Source organism: Rhipicephalus microplus, chromosome X (assembly GCF_043290135.1).
Source record: "Rhipicephalus microplus isolate Deutch F79 chromosome X, USDA_Rmic, whole genome shotgun sequence".
Taxonomy (NCBI): Eukaryota; Metazoa; Arthropoda; class Arachnida; order Ixodida; family Ixodidae; genus Rhipicephalus; species Rhipicephalus microplus.
This window is the reverse complement of record NC_134710.1, coordinates 127,420,585-127,440,484: the sequence shown is the minus strand read 5'-3', so window position 1 is coordinate 127,440,484 and position 19,900 is coordinate 127,420,585. Positions and strand designations below refer to the sequence as shown.

At 39.7% G+C, this 19,900-nt stretch overlaps 1 protein-coding gene across 1 annotated transcript in view; it reads right to left on the bottom strand.

Moving 5' to 3' along the window:
• The window catches only part of LOC119185831 (uncharacterized), a 59,505-nt gene that overhangs the window by 37,074 nt on the left and 2,531 nt on the right, over positions 1–19,900 (bottom strand). The window contains exons 6-9 of the mRNA XM_075877643.1: positions 17,835–18,009; positions 17,248–17,349; positions 11,166–11,293; positions 1,190–1,256 (exon numbers count right to left, since the gene is read on the bottom strand). Coding sequence (XP_075733758.1) covers positions 1,190–1,256; positions 11,166–11,293; positions 17,248–17,349; positions 17,835–18,009 — 472 coding nt within the window. The remainder of the gene's footprint in view (positions 1–1,189; positions 1,257–11,165; positions 11,294–17,247; positions 17,350–17,834; positions 18,010–19,900) is intronic.

Genomic DNA, 19,900 nt, shown 5'->3' with positions numbered 1-19,900 from the left:
CCATGTATGCGATTTTTATAACACATATGGCTGCATCAATGAACTATATTCAATTTGAGCCGTTTTCATAAGCTGTGATTGCAAATGTTCCCATTAGTGTGCTTTCTAAGCACAAGGAAGCATAACCGTTGGTCATCGTGAGCTTGTCCTGCACATTTTGAAGCATAAAAAGAGACATTCCTTGCGGTTGTTTTAAAATTTTTTTCGGAAATTGCTCGATTTATTGAAAACTATCTCATCGATTACACTAAAAATTTTTTAAATTATCATGAAATATCTTATAAATAATCAAAGCCTAATTTGTTGAGAAGACGGGTTGAAAACAAAATAATCAGAAAATTACTCTTACAGCACATGACAAGTGAGGGAAGTTTTTTCTTTCTAGTGAAGTAAATACACGAATGCACTTTTAGCTAGAAATTACACACTATTATGCAAAATTAGTGTGCAATATTTTCCAGTAATGCTGTATTTGTCTTATAAAAAATTTAATTTTACCCCTTAACATAATGTTTGGTTCTCGGTCACAAGAAATGCTACATTTAAAAATTTACATGATGTGTTGGCCAAAAGCATTGTTATTCGAAACAAGAAATGTGTCTAGTACTTTTTGTATTCTGTGTCCTCTTTTGTACTGACTGTCATAAGTATGCTCAAACTAGCCCAATGTGCTACATTACTTCAAAACACAAATTTCCAAGTAAGATCCTGAATATCTTTAAAGATATAAAGCTCCTACTTTCTGCAATCTACGATGCATACATAATGGCAATGAATGAAAAGCACCTGCCTACTAACTCAGGAAAAAACAAACAAAAAGATAGTACTGCTGCACAAGGTTTCAACTGTTACAGAATATTTCAATTTTTTGTTTTACTAAACGAGGCGACATTACTGTCAAGGACTCAGTAATTATCACCTTCCTTTTTTTCGAGAACGCAAAAAAAAAAAAAAAAAGCATCAGCCATTCACCCATCAACACAGTCCTCTCAACCCAGTCATGTGCACTTAACTCCTCAAACTAGCGATACTGCCTTGCCCTCTCATTTCTCTTGTACTAAAGCATGAGTACCGACAATGAATCTATCCATCTAACTCAATATTGCAATATGGTTCAACATCAGCACTCTGCCAACTCTCATTCTTCGTTCGTACTACTCTTTACACTGTAAAAAATACACACACATACCTTCTTGCTTTCATTAACCTTCTTCAAAACGCATGCTGGCAAAGCCTGGACACTTGATAAAGAGACGCTAAAAAGACAATGCTAAGGCAAATGCAATGCACAGCAAATTGGGGAATGCTTGCTACATGTGTAAGAGTAAAGTAATACAAAGTGATCCAGGAAACTCTAGCATGAGTTTCAACATATGCCAATGCATTCTATGACAACGAGACCATATAAATGTTGGTGACTATTGCATAGAGTAAGTCAAATTTTTTATTTTTGGACAAAAATTTTCAAAGAGAAAGTTGTATATTGGTTTGCAAAACGTCTGATGAGACAGTTTATAGATATCTACTGAAACTACTGTAAAAAAATGTCATCTTTTTGGCTGATTGCTCTAAAAACCTTTGTGTCGCTTGCCCTAAAAACAATGTCATAGTGCTTAGGAATGCAATGAATCTATTTTTAACACTGCTACCTTAAAAAATACATTGCAGATATGGCAGCACACACCAGGTTACACAAAGAACACACACACAGAGACAACACAAGCGCTGAACTTAAACTGAATTTTATTACAGGAAAGAATACCTTAAGTAGACGATGCATGCATTGTTGACACATGATGTGTGCCCATTACAATGGTAAAAACCAAGAGCACCTTATGTAGCAGCAACCAATTCGCTATAAACAAGAGGGACAAAAGCTCGAGAGAAAAATGTAACCTTGTCAAGTGTTAATACCCAAAAACTTTCTTTTGAAGCTACAACCGATGGGCAACTAATTCATCCTTCCTTCCTATCGATAATTTCTACTGCCTCTATAATCTCCCAGGTTACATTGCCTTTTACTTTGCCCACCACCTTCGTGTTTTCCATCACGAATTCGCAGCCGCAGTCCCTGCAGTGTAAGGCAAGGTGGCGAGCATCTTCTTTAGAGAAGTAGTAATTATGCAGCATAAGCCTCGAGTTGAGGCATCAGCCCACTTGCGCAACATAGACCCAGTCACTCGTCAGTGGAATCAAGTAGACTGCATGCTGTGTGCGGCGGACGTAAGGGCGTCTGCGCTTAATCGAGCAGACTTCAGTCGGTCTGAAAGAAAAAAAGTTTTTGGAAAGAAAGTTTTTAGGTATAAATACAGACCACACTTACATTTCCCTCTCTACTTTTTGTTGCTCTTGTATAAGCGAATTAGTTGCTGCTACATGACAAGATGCTCTTAGTTTTGATCGTTGCAGTAGGCACACGTCATGTGCGAACAATGCATGCGTCGCCTACTCAAGCTATTCTTTCCCAAAGCAAAAATCACTTGAAGTTACGTGCTTGTGTCATCTCTTTGTGTGTGTGCTCTTTGTGTAACATGGTGTGTGTGCACTGCCATAGGCAGTAATGTCTTACCAACTAACCCGCTAGTATTTTTTAAACCTTAAAAAAGCACTTTCGGTTTCAGTATCGAGGTATTCTGTTGGCACAGTGATGTGCCAACATAATGCTGAGTGACGAATGCTTTCAAACCAAAGTAATATAGCTTTTTTATACATACTGTTTGGCTTCAGTGTGTATAGAGCACTCACAGTACATATAATGGAAACGAGAAATGCCCTTTATAGGTGTGCCTCAAAATAGGGTCAGTACTCCTTCAAGCAATGTTAAGCCTGGATATAACGAAATTTGACAGATTCTTGCAAAAATTCACACAAAAAAACGAGTTTTTGTTCCATTCAGCTTCAATAAAAAATTTCAAACATGAAACACAAAAATTAAGAGGGAAACAGAAGGCAGACGTCACCCCAAACCTTTATTTAGCTATTCAAAAACTTCGTTGCTACTACGATAGAAATTTATTAACACTTTCAGTGGGTTTCTGCTGTCACTGTCATGTCCCGTATGAAGTACGAATCGTTAACATTTCTGTGTGCACCTCAAAATCTACCTGCGTGTAAAAGCATGCGAGCAAAGGCAACAAGCACTCCAGGAGCATAGATCAAGCGAGCCGGCCTATCTTCATTGTTCGGAATGTGCATGCAATAACATAACCCCGCGTGTTAAGACCTGCCGTCAAATGCTCAAGAAGAGAGAAAACATACCACCAGTTTTTAACGAGCATAAAAAGAAAAGCACGGGAAGAAGGGAAGGAGAAGCAACAGTGAATTCTCATTCTAACAGTGCGGTTGCTATCTTGGCAAGCATCAACACACGGCTCGTATACTTATCCACGTGCTGGGCTCTCAACAAACGACTTCGAAAAGAACATTTCTCCCTGGAATGGTCGTGTTCCCTTACACCAGCGTTTTGGGAGAGTCACGCGAGATCGGACCCAGAAGAGTTAGCTGCCAGCCTTACTTCATATAAAATCACGATTCCTTGGTTTTTGCTCGAATGCTTCTTCGTCAAAGATAGCAATAGTGAACGCTCATAAGACATCAATACAATAATTAGCTCCAGCGATGCACCATCAAGTTGCCGGAGCTAATCATGAAGGCCATGGCCTAGCAAACGCATGGTGCAGCACAAGATTGCAAAGCACATGACGAGTCGATCTCCAAAGATCAATTGTTGTCACCATGGTCTCAGACAGTTTCCCCCAGCATCTAATCTGACATCTCCTCGATAGTGATGACACAGTTGTTTTCTTAAAGACAAATTGCAATGGGGGCCACTCCATGCACATGCACGGCGTCAAAAATGAAGAGCGAACGACATGAATACTAGGGAAAAACTTGAAGGACGCTTCCTATATTTCAAAATGTGTTTGGCAAAAGCCTCTGGCCATTCAAATAATGTTTTTGTGTGTTTTTGCATGATGCACCCAGTGGAATGGCCACAGGCTTTCACCAAACACACTTTGGAACATAAAATGGGAGCAGCTTGGGCTGGTTGATAGGTCACGATGACTTTTTCACAGTTATAGTGTGAACAAAGACAAAAGGATCACGAAAACAAGCGTAATTTTGAACACACTTTGTCGTGGAATCCTCACCGGGCAACTTGGGAGCCATCTTTTCAAGTCTATCGCTGCAACAAGTCGTCTGATGAAGGAGTGTTGCTGCGCACGCCACTGTGCGATCCCGTGACTGCTGAGAGGGTATAAGGGGGAGAGGCCACAGCTGTGGCAGCGCAACTGTTACTATGCGCCCCATGTGCGCCGCTGTGCCGTCATGCAATTGCGGAGAGAGTCTGAGGGGGAGAGGCCACAGATGGCAAGATTTTAGGGCAGGGACGGGCACACTGTCCAACGTCACAAGTATGAGCTATTAAAGGCTTTTGCCTTAATATTATTTGGGAACATGCAACATATCTTTAGTGCAAAAGGCAAAGGTGAAAGAACTCAGAGGAGCGAAGAAAAAACAGCACAAAGGGCAAGCGCTAATTAGTGCTTGCCCCATGCACTGTGTTTCTTCACTCCTCCGAGTTTCTCTACTTTCTGCTTAGCCACTAAAAATGTGTCGCATGTGAAACACCCCCAATTCGCCCAACAGGAAACTTTATCGAATCACTATTCAAAAAAGTGCTCTCCATATCATAGGCAGATTTAACTGTATTGCTGTTTTCCTGCTTACTACAGATTCTGTCGCGGACAGCTTTCTTGGTGGTATTTCCAGTTCAGGGAAGAACACTACATCTAGCACACGGCACCCGGGTCTGTGGCCTAAGAACACCGGATGCGCGCTTTTCTCGACTTCTGTTTTATTCTCCGAAGTGGACGATAAGAGTGGCGACACGTGCACCACATTCACTGGTTGTTTGTGTATGTGCATGTATCTGTCTGGTGCAGGGTGAAGAACCGAGTACACCCCGAAGGACGGTCAGTCACCAGTGAAGCTCTTGAGCTACTTGGACCTTTGCTCTTTTTCTCTGCCAATTAATCAGTTCGTTTTGTTTTTAATCAACTGGCCTTGTTTCACCTTTCAGTGTCTCGGGACTTGAGCCATAGAGTCATAAGGACACTACAGACGTCCATATATAGAAAGATATGCCCTCAAATGGGCAGCGCACAAGAGGAAACGCACAAGAGAAGGAAACAGGACAAGTGCTGGTTTAACAACTGAAAATTTATTTAAAGCATATATATATATATATATATATATATATATATATATATATATATATATATATATATATATATATATATATATATATATATATATATATATATATATATATATATATGTATACAAAAAACACAAAATCATGTGCAACGCAAGATTATATCAGGTTAATGAAACCGATTTCTTGCTCATATAAAGCAATAGATGGCTGCTGGCAAACGCAATTGCCAACACACTTTGCCATTGCGTTAGCCTGTTTCTGTTTTATATGTGTGTGTGTGTGTGTGTGTGTGTGTGTGTATATATATATATATATATCTGTATAGGGAAGAAGACGCACATACGAAGTGATTTTATTGACGTTTCGGCCGTGGGTCCGGCCTTCATCAGAACACAGTTTATGGCACGAGTGCTGTTTATATACATGTGCATATCAATAAGATACAAATATGAAAACCGGCATGAAAGGCGATATATGGGCATATATATATATGCAAGTCACACAACATGAAGGGCACCTAATCTACGAGTAAAAAGATATTGCTTCCATGCGCGAGCACGTTGTTTACAAATAAAAGATAAAGCACATAACATGAAGAGTAGTCCGACCGGTAAAAGCAAGGGAAAACAAGAAAAAACTATAAAATACTAATAAAAATGACAAAGACGTTACAAAGCTGCTACGTAATCAACGAATACAGACAATGTAGTACGACTTGCTGAGCAAGGTTGAAAAAAGATGGATAGGGTGATACAGGTTACGCAGATAGGCAACTAAGTTTTCCTACGTTTTTATTCAGACCAGATGCGACGGCGTCGAACGTATAGATAAGGAATGATTCACTGACTTCTCTATCCTAATTTGTGCGGAAACCAGATTCTAGTAATGTGACCTGTAGATTTTCAAAAGAGTGGCCAGGGAAGTGCACGTGTCTTGAAATGGGCAAGTGGGGCAAGGTGTTAGCATGAGATTTATGGTTGTTAAAATGCAGTCTAAGAGGCCCTTCTCTTTGACCAATGTACTGTATTTCACATAGCGCACATTCTATCATGTATATCACGTTCTTAGAATCGCAGTCAAGATTGCCTTTGATTTTTAAGGAAAAGTTAGAACCAGTACTGGTGACCTGTTGGCATGTGCGCATGTACGGGCATACTTTGCATCGCGGTTTTCGGCAAGGATGGCACCCGATCGTGTCAGGACTGTCTGCTTTCGACGATGATGACGATGAGAGTATGTCTCGAATAGTTTTAGCTTTGCGATACACTGCTTTAGGTGGTGCGGTGAAAATGATTCTTAAGCGTTCACTTTGCATTAGAATATTGTGGTGCTTTCTCAGCACATTCGAAACATGCGGAACTGACGCAGAATGGGTAAGGACTAAGTTTGTCTGTGGTGAGGGAGTCGAGTTTTTAGCAGCGCACAACAGCGTTCTACGATTATGCATGTCAGCACGTTTTATTGCGTCATCAATTAATTGCGGTGGATATTTTTGTTTGACTAGAGCATCCTTTAGTGTTCTGCAATTTTTTTTTAACTCTGATTGCTCTGAGCAGATTCTTTTAAAGCGTAAAGCCTGACTGTAAGGGATGCTAGTTTTGCAATGTTTCACGTGGCTACTGTCAAAGTGCAAATACTGTTGCCGGTCTGTAGGCTTCCTGTATAGAGCAGTGGATAGCTTGTCATTTACAATCGAAATGCTTACATCAAGAAAACTAAGCGTTGATGTGGAATAGGTATGAGAAAATGATATTGATGAATGGGCATCATTAAAGTCAGATATGAAGGAAAAGCAACTCCTGTTCACCATGCGGTGAAATAAGGAAAATGTCATCAATGTAACGTTTATAATAAAAAGGTTTCAGCGCTAGGGTTTGCAAAAATTCACTTTCAAGCTGGCCCATGAATAAATATATTGGCGTAGTTGGGTTCAATACGCGTACCCATTGACGTGCCGCTAACTTGGACATAGTGTTGCCCTTCAAATTGAAAGTTATTTAGCTCTAAAATGAGCCTGAGCAATACTGCTAATGTGTTGCTGTCGATAAATTTACCCAGTGATGCTGCTTCATAGGACCTGGCGACTGCCGCTATTCCGTCTACATGCGGAATGTTGGTGTATATAGACGCTACGTCTAGCGTGACCAAAAAGGAACCTCAAGGAACAATGTGCGCTATGTGAAATACAGTACATTGGTCAAACAGAAGGGCCTTTTAGACTGCGTTTTAACAACCATAAATCTCATGCTAACAACTTGCCCCACTTGCCCATTTCAAGACACGTGCACCTCCCTGGCCACTCTTTTGAAAATCTACAGGTCACATTACTAGAATCTGGTTTCCGCACAAATTATGATAGAGAAGCTCGTGAATCATTCCTTATCTATAAGTTCGACGCTGTCGCATCTGGTCTGAATGAAAACGTAGGAAAACTTAGTTGCCTATCTGCGTAACCTGCAGCACCCTGTCCATCTTTTTTCAACCTTGCTCAGCAAGTCGAACTACATTGTCTGTATCCATTGATTACGTAGCAGCTTTGTAACGTCTTTGTCATTTTTATTAGTATTTTATAGTTTTTTCTTTTTTTCCTTTGCTTTTACCGGCCGGACTACTCTTCATGTTATGTGCTTTATCTTTCATGCGTTTTATCTTTTATTTGTAAACAACGTGCTCGCCTCGTGCTCGCGCATGGGAGCAATATCTTTTTACTCGTAGATTAGGTGCCCTTCATATTGTATGACTTGCATATATATATATGCCCATATATCGCTTTTCATGCCGGCTTTCATATTTGTATCTTATTGATATGCACATGTATATAAAAAGCACTCGTGCCATAAACTGTATTCTGATGAAGGCCGGACTCACGGCTGAAACGTCAATAAAATCACTTCATATATATATATATATATATATATATATATATGCTTTGCTTCAAATAAATTTTCAGTTGTTAGACCAGTGCTTGTCTTGTTTCCTTTTATGTGCTGCCCAATTATGATTAAGTTCCAACTCGTCCGCCTTTCAGTTATACTACAAAAATATACCACATGACATGTCCATTTGCGTGTCACGATTATAGTGCTTATAAATGTTTCCTCTATAAACGATATGTTTCCTTAGCAATCATTCATGACAGCAGTAAGTCGTACACAATAGGTGCATCCTAACACAGCGACCACCCTCGGCGCTGCTCACCTTTTGAGCAGCAGCATACCCGGCCAAGCACTACAGTAAGAAGCAAAAAGAAACATATTAGATAGAGAGTTAGAAACCACCTAATCAGATGTTTTGCACACGAATCTACAACTTTCATTGGAATTTATTGCTCAGTTTCACTGCTTTAAAAGCCCATTAATTATTCTCACTTGACTAAACAATTGAACAGAACACAAGAGTGATGTCATTTAATCCATTCCACAGTCAGCAATATGTATTTGGTCTCATTGTCATAGAGTGTGTCAGCATATTTGTAAACTCTGGCTAGAATTAGCTACAGTGCCCTTATAAACCTCTGCACCACTTAACGAAAAATCATAGAAAATCACAGAATATTATGGTGAAAACAATAACACTGATAATAGCAGGAAAAAAAAAACTCCTCAGTATGTTTTTATGTTACAGTTTCAGCTTGACAATATTACTAAAAAAGAATTTAAAAAAGGACATCTGTCAGTAAAGAATTTGACCAAATGCCACCAACTAAAAAGCATTATTCTTAGTACTCTTTCTGGCCTTCAAATTTTCTATCGTAGTTGATGCAATGCAAGACAGCTGTCATTTAAATTCTAGGACATTTTGTGGTCGAAAGCAATAAGTGGCATTAATACTTTTTTTTTACAGCATTGTGTGAAGGGCTCCTCAATTACGAAATTTAACAGTGATTATGAAATATGTGCTATACCTATCACAGCTTTCCATTATAAATAGAGGGTTGTCCTATGAGTAGGGGTTTGGCCTTTGATAACCTTTACGCCCACTAGAGGAATTTTGCAGAACTCATTTGCAATGCTATAGAATACTATACTACCATAAACCAAGGCAATATGTGTTACATACATGAAGTCCAAAATAATGCAGATTGGGCGGCATTGGTAGAATACAGGTAACATTGGAGTGTGTGTTAGTCACCTACACAATATCGCGGACAGTCTGGCATATTGCCAAGTACTCGATAGCTCACAGAAAGTTCTGTACGAGTTCTGAGCAGCATCGAAAGGTTCAGCATAATCAGTGAACAAAAATCAGCAAAGATTTATTACAAAGTAAAAAGGGGGGTTAATTAGGCCAATTTAAGGAACTTCTATAGGCTTCCTCCAAACCAAGTTTAAAATACATAAATATTCATTCAAGTTCAAAGCAAAATTATAATTAACTAGTTACTTTATTAGCTCATAACTTCTTCAAAGCTGAAAGGCAACCTTTTTTGGCTAAGTGACATGGAGGAGGAAGCACCATGTCACAATTTCGAAGCCGAGTATAAAAAAACATGAGCTTGCTGGGAATTCTATCATGAGCATCAAGCACAAGATGGGAGTGGCTTTAGGGGATGCTGGCTTGCGGACGCTAGGCGCACTACCTCTCAAGTTTAAAAACAGTGAAGCTATCTTTCGTCTAGGCTTTCATGCCCGGGATCCATGGCAGCGGGCATCAAAAACGAGTATGCACCATAAAAGCTGGGTAAATCCCATCATTCAGCCCTGGTTCACTCAAAGAAAGAAGGCAATAGACTAACAAATGGCGTGCAATTTGCCACAGTCACACAACTGTCCTGTTATACTTTGTGGTTATAAAAGGTGGTGGCTATATTACCAACTCAAAACTTAACAAAGTATGTTTATTAAAGAGCAGTGACACAACATATCTGAAAGACTTGCAAAACATACAAATGCAATAGCCTGGGACCACCAGCTTTGCAGTTTCATCAGTGTCCATGAAGCATAGCTAGTTAAGTGTTTCTTTTTTTTTTCTCCATGCAATGCGATTGACACATTGACACAGTTGTTCCATGAAAATTTCAAGCAGCAAATCAATATTCATAATTCGAGAACACACCCTTCAACTAGCAGACGAGGTATAAACCACTACTTTTTAAAGGGCCAGTAAACAACCCCAAGGTCCATACGCTATGAAGAGAAATATGCGCACTTTTGCTATGTGAACATGCTGCCACAAGAATTTTGCAAATACGTGCTAAAATAACAAAATTATAGGGGTTAGAACATCCGTTTCAGCGGGTTTCAATATTACACGTGACCTTGCCACCTTTCTTTGCCATAGAGAGGGGAAAGGTGTAGCCCGCTGTCGTGACTCCGCTCACTTCGGCAATGTGACATGACGTTCGCGATACATTATCGGCACACAGACAATGACCAAGCACAGCACCGCCGACATGAGCATGTGTCATAGCAGCGCGGAGAGAAAGTGCAGTTTGAGGAGCACACCTCCCCTAGTAGTAAAGTAGCAAGACGCCTCTTTGTCTCGGAGGTTTTCGTTCTGGTAATACTGCTTCTCCCAGTAGTCTTGGGCTCTACAAAATGACAGAGGGCTGCACAGGAAAATGAAAATGCAGACTGCGCGGCCGAAAACACATCACCGCAGAGCCAAGGTGCCGTTTAGTACAGCAAAGGACCAATCGACGAGCTCAGTGGTACGTAAAGTTGCCCAAGAGCAAGCTTTCATCACTGTGCTTGTACGAGGAGGATTCTTCAGGCAAAGAAAATGGATGTGGGATTATTTTTCGAAATTAAGAGTCTACATGGCGTGTAGCACTGTAATATTTGAAAATTTTGATCGCCACGGTGTACTGTACAAGTTGGCAAGCTTGTTTGCAGAGTGTAAAAAAATAGTCAAAGCCTGTTTACTGGCCCTTTAATTTGTAATGATACTGGAACGAAAGCAGCAAGTAAAATGCAAAAAATTTAGTAGCAGCAGGAAAGGATACAACCGGAAAAGTGTAGGAACAATCAAGTGCATTGGGAGGCTGCTAAAAGAAAAGTCATCCAAGACCTCTATAGATGTACTCCAAACCAAGCCTCCCAGTGATAGGAGGGAGTAGTAGTCCATGACTCTCTGTAATAGGAGGGAGGAGTAGACCATTAGAGAAGTGCTTTGTACAATTAAAGTTCTGTTTGACCAATATTCTTGATTTATACGGATAAACATTGCAATGGCTGTCTTACCTGCTTTTATCTCCACAATTACACACCAAATAGTGTTATAGCTGCGTCAAGGCAATGTTTACTATAATAAGCATGCTAATACTCAGGGTGTGCCAAAGTTCTTTGTTTAGCAAAAGGTAGGCAGTGAGAAGTAGGTAGAGTTTGTTATAGACAAACCAATGCTTCCATAAAAGTTTAGTCTTTCTGCATACATGAAATAGTGAATGCTAATGTTAATGTTAATAGGAAGTTATAGTGCGTTGAACATTCACGAGTGAAATCCCAGCTTGAAATTGACGCACTTGCGAACGTTCAACATGTTGGGGTGCAACAGCCGAAATTCAATTTGGAGCAATTTTTGGAGATACAAAATCTTACTTTTATATCATCAAATAGCAAATTCGGAGCAGCATAAAAAAAGAAGGCTTATATTTAGAAAAAAAAGATGTATAAACTATTTAACATAACCTAAACCATTCATTGTGAACATCAGCACTGCCATTTCAATGAAAGTAGTATTTTGAATCCCCCCGTTGAGCAAACAATGACGAAGTCCATATTAGCATTTGCTGTGCCTGTCAAATCGTTTGACAGACTCTGCGAATGTAAATATCAATCTGCCAAGTTATGACCTTGAAATTTGGGAGATTTGCAAAACCTAGGAATAGGAGAGGCAAAAAAAAAAAAAAAACTGGCACACAATTTACTTTGTTTTAGGGAAGCAGAGACCTCATACACTGCTTAAAATGATTGCCAGTAGATTATTTAGACATCAGTAATTATAACGGTACTCAGAATTGTGCGGCATACAAACGCATGAGTAACTGAGCAAAATGTGCAGTGTCCCACTAGCGCTAACAGCCCCTTCAAAATCTCAATATTCTAATCCGCAAGGTACTAGTGTACTGCGGCAAAGGTGGCTCAAGCAGCATTAGAACCAAAGCTAAGAAATTTTATTTATTTATTTTATTTAGCAATGCTACCAATCTCCCAAGAAGACCATTGTATTTTCTAACCGCTACACCACCACCCCACTCCCATCCCCCCCTTTTTTTTCACCGTGGAGTTAGGTGCCGCTTCGGCTCCCTTGCAAGGCGTGTTCGACCAGGTTAAGTAACAACGGCGCACGCCCGCAGGCCTGGCAAAAGTACCGAATATCTATCGCCAGGACCGTGGCAGGGATCAAACTTCAAGGCGAAATTAAATGTTTTATGTGCCACTGTTAAGGCATTCAACATGTTCGCTGGCAACGCTGGCATTCGCGGCACGTCGAGTTTGTTCGCGCGAAGAAAACGCGGCATACGCTTCCGGCTTTAGTTCTTAACAAGCCATAGCTGCATTTTCAGGTTAGGAAATTTACATTTCCCGCGAAGTGTTGTTGGCTACAATATAATATTTTTGTCTTGAAGGTTTCTTTTCTCACCGATAGGTATCCGCTGTGGTCAGCGGACCGATGGGTGCGCAGCATTACTTTATCTGGTCGATCTCATCTCGCGAGCATATGACGGGTGTTTAGAATATTTTAGGCATATTCAAGGCATTATAGTTTGAGTCTGTGCGATTTGACTGATGGCGCAAGCTGCAGGTGGCCTACATGGCCTGCATTTCTTGCCGAAACTAGCGCAGCAGAAAAAAATTTTGAGGCTGACTGGGCATTTTGGCGTAGCATGGCGCAATTGTAGCAAATTTCACGATTTCGGCACAGCAAACGGGAATTGTAATAAATTGTTGCAATTGGTGCAGATGTTGCACCTCTGAACATGCCATAACTTTTGTTGAAATGTATTTAGAAACTCCTTATTATTGCATTGCAGACAGTTCTGATTGTAGATTATAGTGATATGCTGATACACACACTCACTTTTATAAATAAACTACGTCCCTAAAAGGCATATGAAATATCTTGTATTTCAAAAACCACATACATATTATACAAGAAAAGTGATTACACTTTTGAAATCAGCACACGAATACAGACAAAATCATGGAGTTTCATCACAATCAATCAAAAAATTAAAAAAAAAGTTTAATAGTATAACCCGTCAACAGAAGTGCGCAAATATTCGAAAATTTAGAATAACAACTCGAATAACATTCTATTCAATTCAGTGCTCAAATTGAATAGGGCATATTTGAAATAACAAATAATTTCCTAATATATTTTTGGTAAGTCAGGATGGTTTATAAATGCTCAAATGAACAAGACTTTGGAACAAGGAGCCCCCCCCCCCCCCCACTCCCAGCAACTTTTCTTTTTGCATCATTACTGAGATGCATGCAGCCCATGTATACTTGCAATACTATTGTCACGGGGTCGTGACGTGGCCGAAGACAGGAGACTTTGTGTTGGAATTGAACTGTTTATTTGGGCTAACCTGTGCACGGTAAACAGAAAATCCGATAACAGTAGCAGTCTTGGGCTGATAGCGGCGAACGGAGCGTCGGCTGCCGATCAACTACTCACAAGCGGCGAAGTGCGTCGCCATTTATACTCTTGCCATCGAATGTTCTAGCGTTATCGCTGGTGGTGGCGTAGGTTTTAGAATAATCTGTACAGTTCGCTGAGTGGGCGTGACCTTATCGAAATAATCTACTAAAGTCCGGAAGCTTCTTGAAAACTGCAGGCACGGTTTGCGCTGACAATCGCGTAGTGTTTTGGGGCGATAACAAAACGTGAGAAATAGAACGTGGCACTATAATCGTTATATTTACCACAAAGTAAAGACATTCTTGATTGATTGATTTGATTGATTGATAAGTGGGGTTTATCGTCCCAAAACCACCATATGATTATGAGAGGTGCCGTAGAGGAGGGCTCCGGAAATTTCGACCACCTGGGGTTCTTTAACGTGCACCCAAATCTGAGCACACGGGCCTACAGCATTTCCGCCTCCATCGGAAATGCAGCCGCCACAGCCGGGATTCGAACTCGCGACCTGCGGGGTCAGCAGCCGAGTACCTTAGCCACTAGACCGCCGCGGCGGGGCAAAGACATTCTTGATTAAAACTTCACAGTCACTGATGTGGCAGAGTCATCAATTCACTCTCCTTACCATGGCATTCATGATGATTTTAAATGAAGAAAATTACTTAACATTTATGTATGATGTTTATTTTAAACCTTTCAAAAAAGTACCACCTTGAATATTGTATGTAACTGCTATATTTCAGCCAGCAGTTACAAAATATTTCGAACGCTCTAGTTGCTGTTGTATATGAGCATGCCCCCAAATAAAATAACTAGTATTTTCTGTCAGTTAAAAGTCACTGCAATGTTTCCAGTGAAAGCTTTTGAATATTTGTTTTATGTTAAACTACTATAAAATTCTTAGGTCAATTTGAATATTGTTACTTTAATAGTCTCGGTTTGCTTTGAAAAAGGTTGCCTCACTATTCAAAAACTATAAACAGTATTCGATTTTTTTTTTTCGTATTTGATTCAGTGTCCTCAATATTCAATTCATACTTGATTCCGCCCTAAAATTCACACCCCTGCTTTTTAACATGACTATCAAACCTTTCCGAAAGCTCGGAGTACTAAAAATGAAGCTTAGAATGACATAAAGTTGAGTTGGTTGATAAGGGTTCATCTTGAAAAAAAAAAAAAAAAGAAAGGCTTGTGCACAGAAACACAAGATAGCAGGACAATACAAACATTGACAATCAACTGAAAGGGCACTCTTTGGAAAAAAAAAAAAAAAAGAAGTAGGTGCCAAAACTTATCGCAAGTGCCAATAAGTTTTGGCTGCTCCTTATACACATTCTATTTTACATGATAAATGCTTTACATGAACACAGCACTGTTAAGCTAATGTTCAGCATATGATTTTGTGAAGGGAAATGTATTTGCCAAGTTTAGCTTTGATTTCTCTCAAAACCAAATCCCAGCTGCCTAAACACTAGGAGTGTCAAAGTGAATTAAAATGGGTCAAGAAGTCAGCACAGTCATTTGTTGAATGTTTGTAGGACAAGTAGCTGTACTTTTATTTCACACTTCCGACATGACGATCTTGATTTAAATTTTAAACGAAAGTCTCACACAAGCCGGGCAATGAAATTATATCGGAAAGAAAAATGGAATGTGTGCATTAGCCACTGAGACTGTTATGGATTCCTGAAAAGTTGAGTAATAGAGAAAGTCTCGCGTACGCTTAAGGAATCTTTCGCATGTTTGGATGAAGGATTCATGTTTGGTGGCTTGCATTTCCTAGAAATAATAATACCAACCAGCAGAAATACTAGCAGCATAGGATATCATGATGAAAAGGTGTTAGTGATGTGATGTAGTTCAGCAAAGACTGCAGAAAAGACACAGAAAGTCTCAGGTCTACGCATTGCAGTCATTAAAAAAATGGAAGTAGTGCAAAAAGTACACTCAAATCTCGATATAACGATCCTGGATACAACTATACATCAGTTATAATGAAATAAGTGAAGAGTAGCTTTTTGGGAATATACCTTTATAACTAATTTTCAGATATAAAAAACATATTTTGGTGCAAGATGCAGTTTTGTTATAATGATATTTGAGTGTACTTCACTGTCTTTCATGCAAAAATGCAGTCACAATTCTGTGAGCCATACAAGTATTGATGGCAGAATACAGAAGCTTGCATTTTGTTCCAATACTCTGTACTTTATGAAAAAAAAAATCACGTACACTGCCCCTCTAATGTTCCTAATCAGTCCCATGAGGGGTGTTACTCACATGATGGCTTATTTTCAAGCCCTACACTTCAGCTGCTATGCCACGGCAATACTTGCAACACACCCCGACATTGATTAGGAAACAATGTCGGTAACATAATTACAGTAAGAAGCTTCTATTTTGAATGATTCATTCATTCATCACAGAAATTTTATCCTCACTCAAAGGGGGCCTGAACTACTTTTTCAAGTAAGTATCGAATGATCTCAGTGCAAGAGTTTATTGCCTAGTGGATCGATTGCCGCAAAATTGTTTTGAATCCATCAAGTATAAGCAGAGTTTGAGGGGATATTTCATGTTTTGAGCACTTCTCTTTTCTCCATCTTGACAAGAATGCTGGAGGCTAAACAGGGAGGGATGTCATGGAGGAGAAAAGCCATGTCAGCGCTCATCTTTAAACGTATTCACTCACTTTTTGTGCGGTTGGGTGAACAGTGGTATGCTGCCGTGTAACATTAGCACACCATACAGGTTTTCTCACACAACTTGAGCCGATACTTTAAAAATGAAAGGCTGTTAGAATTGAGCTGAATTGAACACATACTATTTGCACCAGCCTATATTCACTCAGGCTACCTTTCGTTTTTCCTTAACTAATGTTAATTAACTAACTTTATCATTAATGGCAGAAGGCACAAGTATGATCACCGAGTTGCAAAGAACCTTCAGAACCCACAGACTGAATTGTTCTCCGTGTGGTACATCTTATGTTGTCCTTTTTCCTGTGTTGCAAAGAAAGCTAGCAAAATATGAAAAAACCTACCTGATGAAGTGCTTATGCATTGATAGTGCTGCTTTGAAGCATGCATTCAGTTTTTTAAGATTACGGCAATGTTATAACAAACTGATCTTAGTTTAAGATTGGTGAAAGTGCATTAAAAACGAAGTCACAAAAAAGGCAAACATACACACACACAGTGCGCTACTTTCAACTGTACCAGGTTGAAAGTAGTGCTATGTATGTGAGTGTCTATGCCTTCTTTGTGTCTGTTTTCAGTACACTTTCAATGATCTTAAACATGGAATAGACACGTGCCCAGATGTCGGCCTTAGTGATTTCGATTGACTTGTGTCTAACTACCACAGGTAGCTATGAGAAATACAGATCCAAGCAGCTGGCTATAAAGTATAAAACATAGCATGCTTATTTCACTTACAGGTTTTTCAAAATGTGGCAAAAACGGCTTCAAGTCCCGGGCGTAAGTATCACCAACAAAGCACTGAAGCTCAAAGTGACAGGCTGTCGTAGTGTTTCCATCCTATTCACCCAAAATCAGACACATAAACAAATCACACAAAGTAATATTTCAAGAAATGCTAATGTTGATTTCTATATGCACCTATATCAAGAATAAAAAAAAAACGATGCAATTAACATACATGTGTTTATGCTTTATGCTGCTAAAGAAAGCTAGCCTTAATGACACAATTTACGATGTGAAAATTTAATGCAAACGCGGCTCATACATGTCAAAAACAACATAACTGAGAGCTATTCAGTGCCTCCATTGAGGCAAGTGAAGATGAGAGAATCAAATTTATCCAAAGCATTTAGTCACACTAGTGGTTTTCAGGCATCATAGCTACAAATTCATCTGTGCAAACCATCATCAGTCAAATTAATCAGGAACTAGTTCTTTTTTATTTCCTTCCGAGACTAAGTGATTGAATGACTGAAAAAAAAAAAAGACTTGTATTTCTACAACACAAATAGGATGCTCCCTTAAAAAATTACTTGACTCACATTGAAGCGTCCTTTCCACACGGAAAGCCACTCCTTTTGAAGGTCCCAGCCAGTAACTGTCAGGCCATTAATCCATTTGTTCATCTGTATGCTCGAACCAACTCCCAAAGGTCTAAAAGTAGCATGATGCCACATATAGGCTCTGAACAGGGCACCATAGAGCATGACATTGTCTCTGCAATAATTTTGGCAGTAACCAAGAGAAACAGAGGTTAACACATGTTATTAATGGCTGTTGAAAACTCTTAATTTGACATCACTATATCTAAATTCAGGTGGCCTAAATTACCACAATAAAAGATATTCTCAAAATAAAAACAAAAATGCTACTTCATAAGCCACATCATGACACATGTTTCATTCAAGCAGTATGAAAATGAAAGCCCACACTGCCTCCAAAAAACTGCAGCAGCTATACACACATATTGCAGGGAAGCGTCCTGCGGGGCCAAATATTCAGAAAGCCACTTACATATGAAGCCATTATATTTAAATTCAAATGTCACATGTAGCCGATGTTTTAAGATTTTTCCATTTTTCAATCTATTAAATCGGAGCCTCAGAAAAGGTCTGGCAGCACCACACTAAGGGTGAGGCGAGCACCTTCCATTCTTGGAGCACTTTGTCAGTTTTCATCATTTTGGTGCTGTAAACCCTTACTGTCTCACTATCTAATACTTTGAACCTGGTGGCATCATAACACATAAAGGATACAGTGGAAGAGCCAAGCTATGGGCAAGTTTTTTTGTTGTTGTTGTTTGCTTGTTTTTTTAATGTTGTGACATGCCTGCAAGTTGTAGTGCTGCAGCATTTGCAAATTCTTACCGTCACGGCACAAGGTACATGATGCGCATGTTTATCAGACATACAAAAAATTGTCAAACGTAGTTCAAAGGCCTTTCATGAGCAGTAAACATTAGTTTTATTATGGTGAAACAACTAGCTCAGCCCAAATTTTCACAAACATCTCCCAACTAACCAAGCACTAATGCACCCAAATATGCTCAAGAACACACTTCATCAATGACTGTAAGCACATGCCACTGCTAATTTTTTGTGTTGCAGGCCCTTCTATTGTTCATGGTACAACAGATCACATGACATCTCACATATGACAAAGCTTTCTTAAATCACTGTTTATCAGTAGAAAAATGTGGCCAGGTGGGCTTGTTGACTGTATGTTGTCAAATATCCGATGTTTCTGCGTTTTTTATGGCACATACCGCCGTTAAAACACAATGAGGTCAAGAGAAAATATACCCTGAGCTTAAAGACTTTCATGGCTCCTCTGTAATGTTTCGGTTAGTGATTAAACAATTCTGTTATGAAGTAGCAAGAAGGCCGAAATGTTTCAGAGTTCAGCTCAGAGACGTCAGACTCTGCCCAGGCAGCGCTGCGAAAAACGCCGCCACCAGCGCCCCCATCGCTGCGCTGGCCATAAAGGGGTAATGCAAAGAGAGCCGTCTGCGAGCAAAAGTGCATATGTGCTCTTCTTTCGTTGGTATTGAGGCTTATTTTCCTAAAAATCAAACACCTGGCAAGCCTTTTCCTTCAATCCAAGCTCGTTTTAGAAAAATAAAAAGCTCATCAAAACAAATTTTGGGTACAATGCAACAGATGTTTGTTATTTCGGGGTGCTGCAAGCGAGCTTTGCATGACATCCGAGTTCAAGGCAAGCACTCCGACGAGCGTTCTGTAACACCTAAATGCATTAAACTTGGGCATACACATGATGCCAAAGCGTTGAAGTGAATACACAAGATATAAAAAAATCAGTGGCACGAAGTTTGCTTTATTCGACATGAATGGCCCTGGCAATTTTCGCCTTTGCAGTTGCATTCTTCATCGCTCTCTCGCTTCCTGTGTGTTGAACTGTTTTATTAAGCATGCTAGAATGTTTTGTTGACGGCTGTCTTCCATTTGTACATACTGAAAATAAGGATACATGCATGTCTACTTTCTCGGTATACGACGAAAGGCACAACTGAGGCCTCCGAGATATATCCGGAAATCACAAAGACTACCGGCCACAAAAACCTGATTGTGGTCGCGATCATTTTGCGATT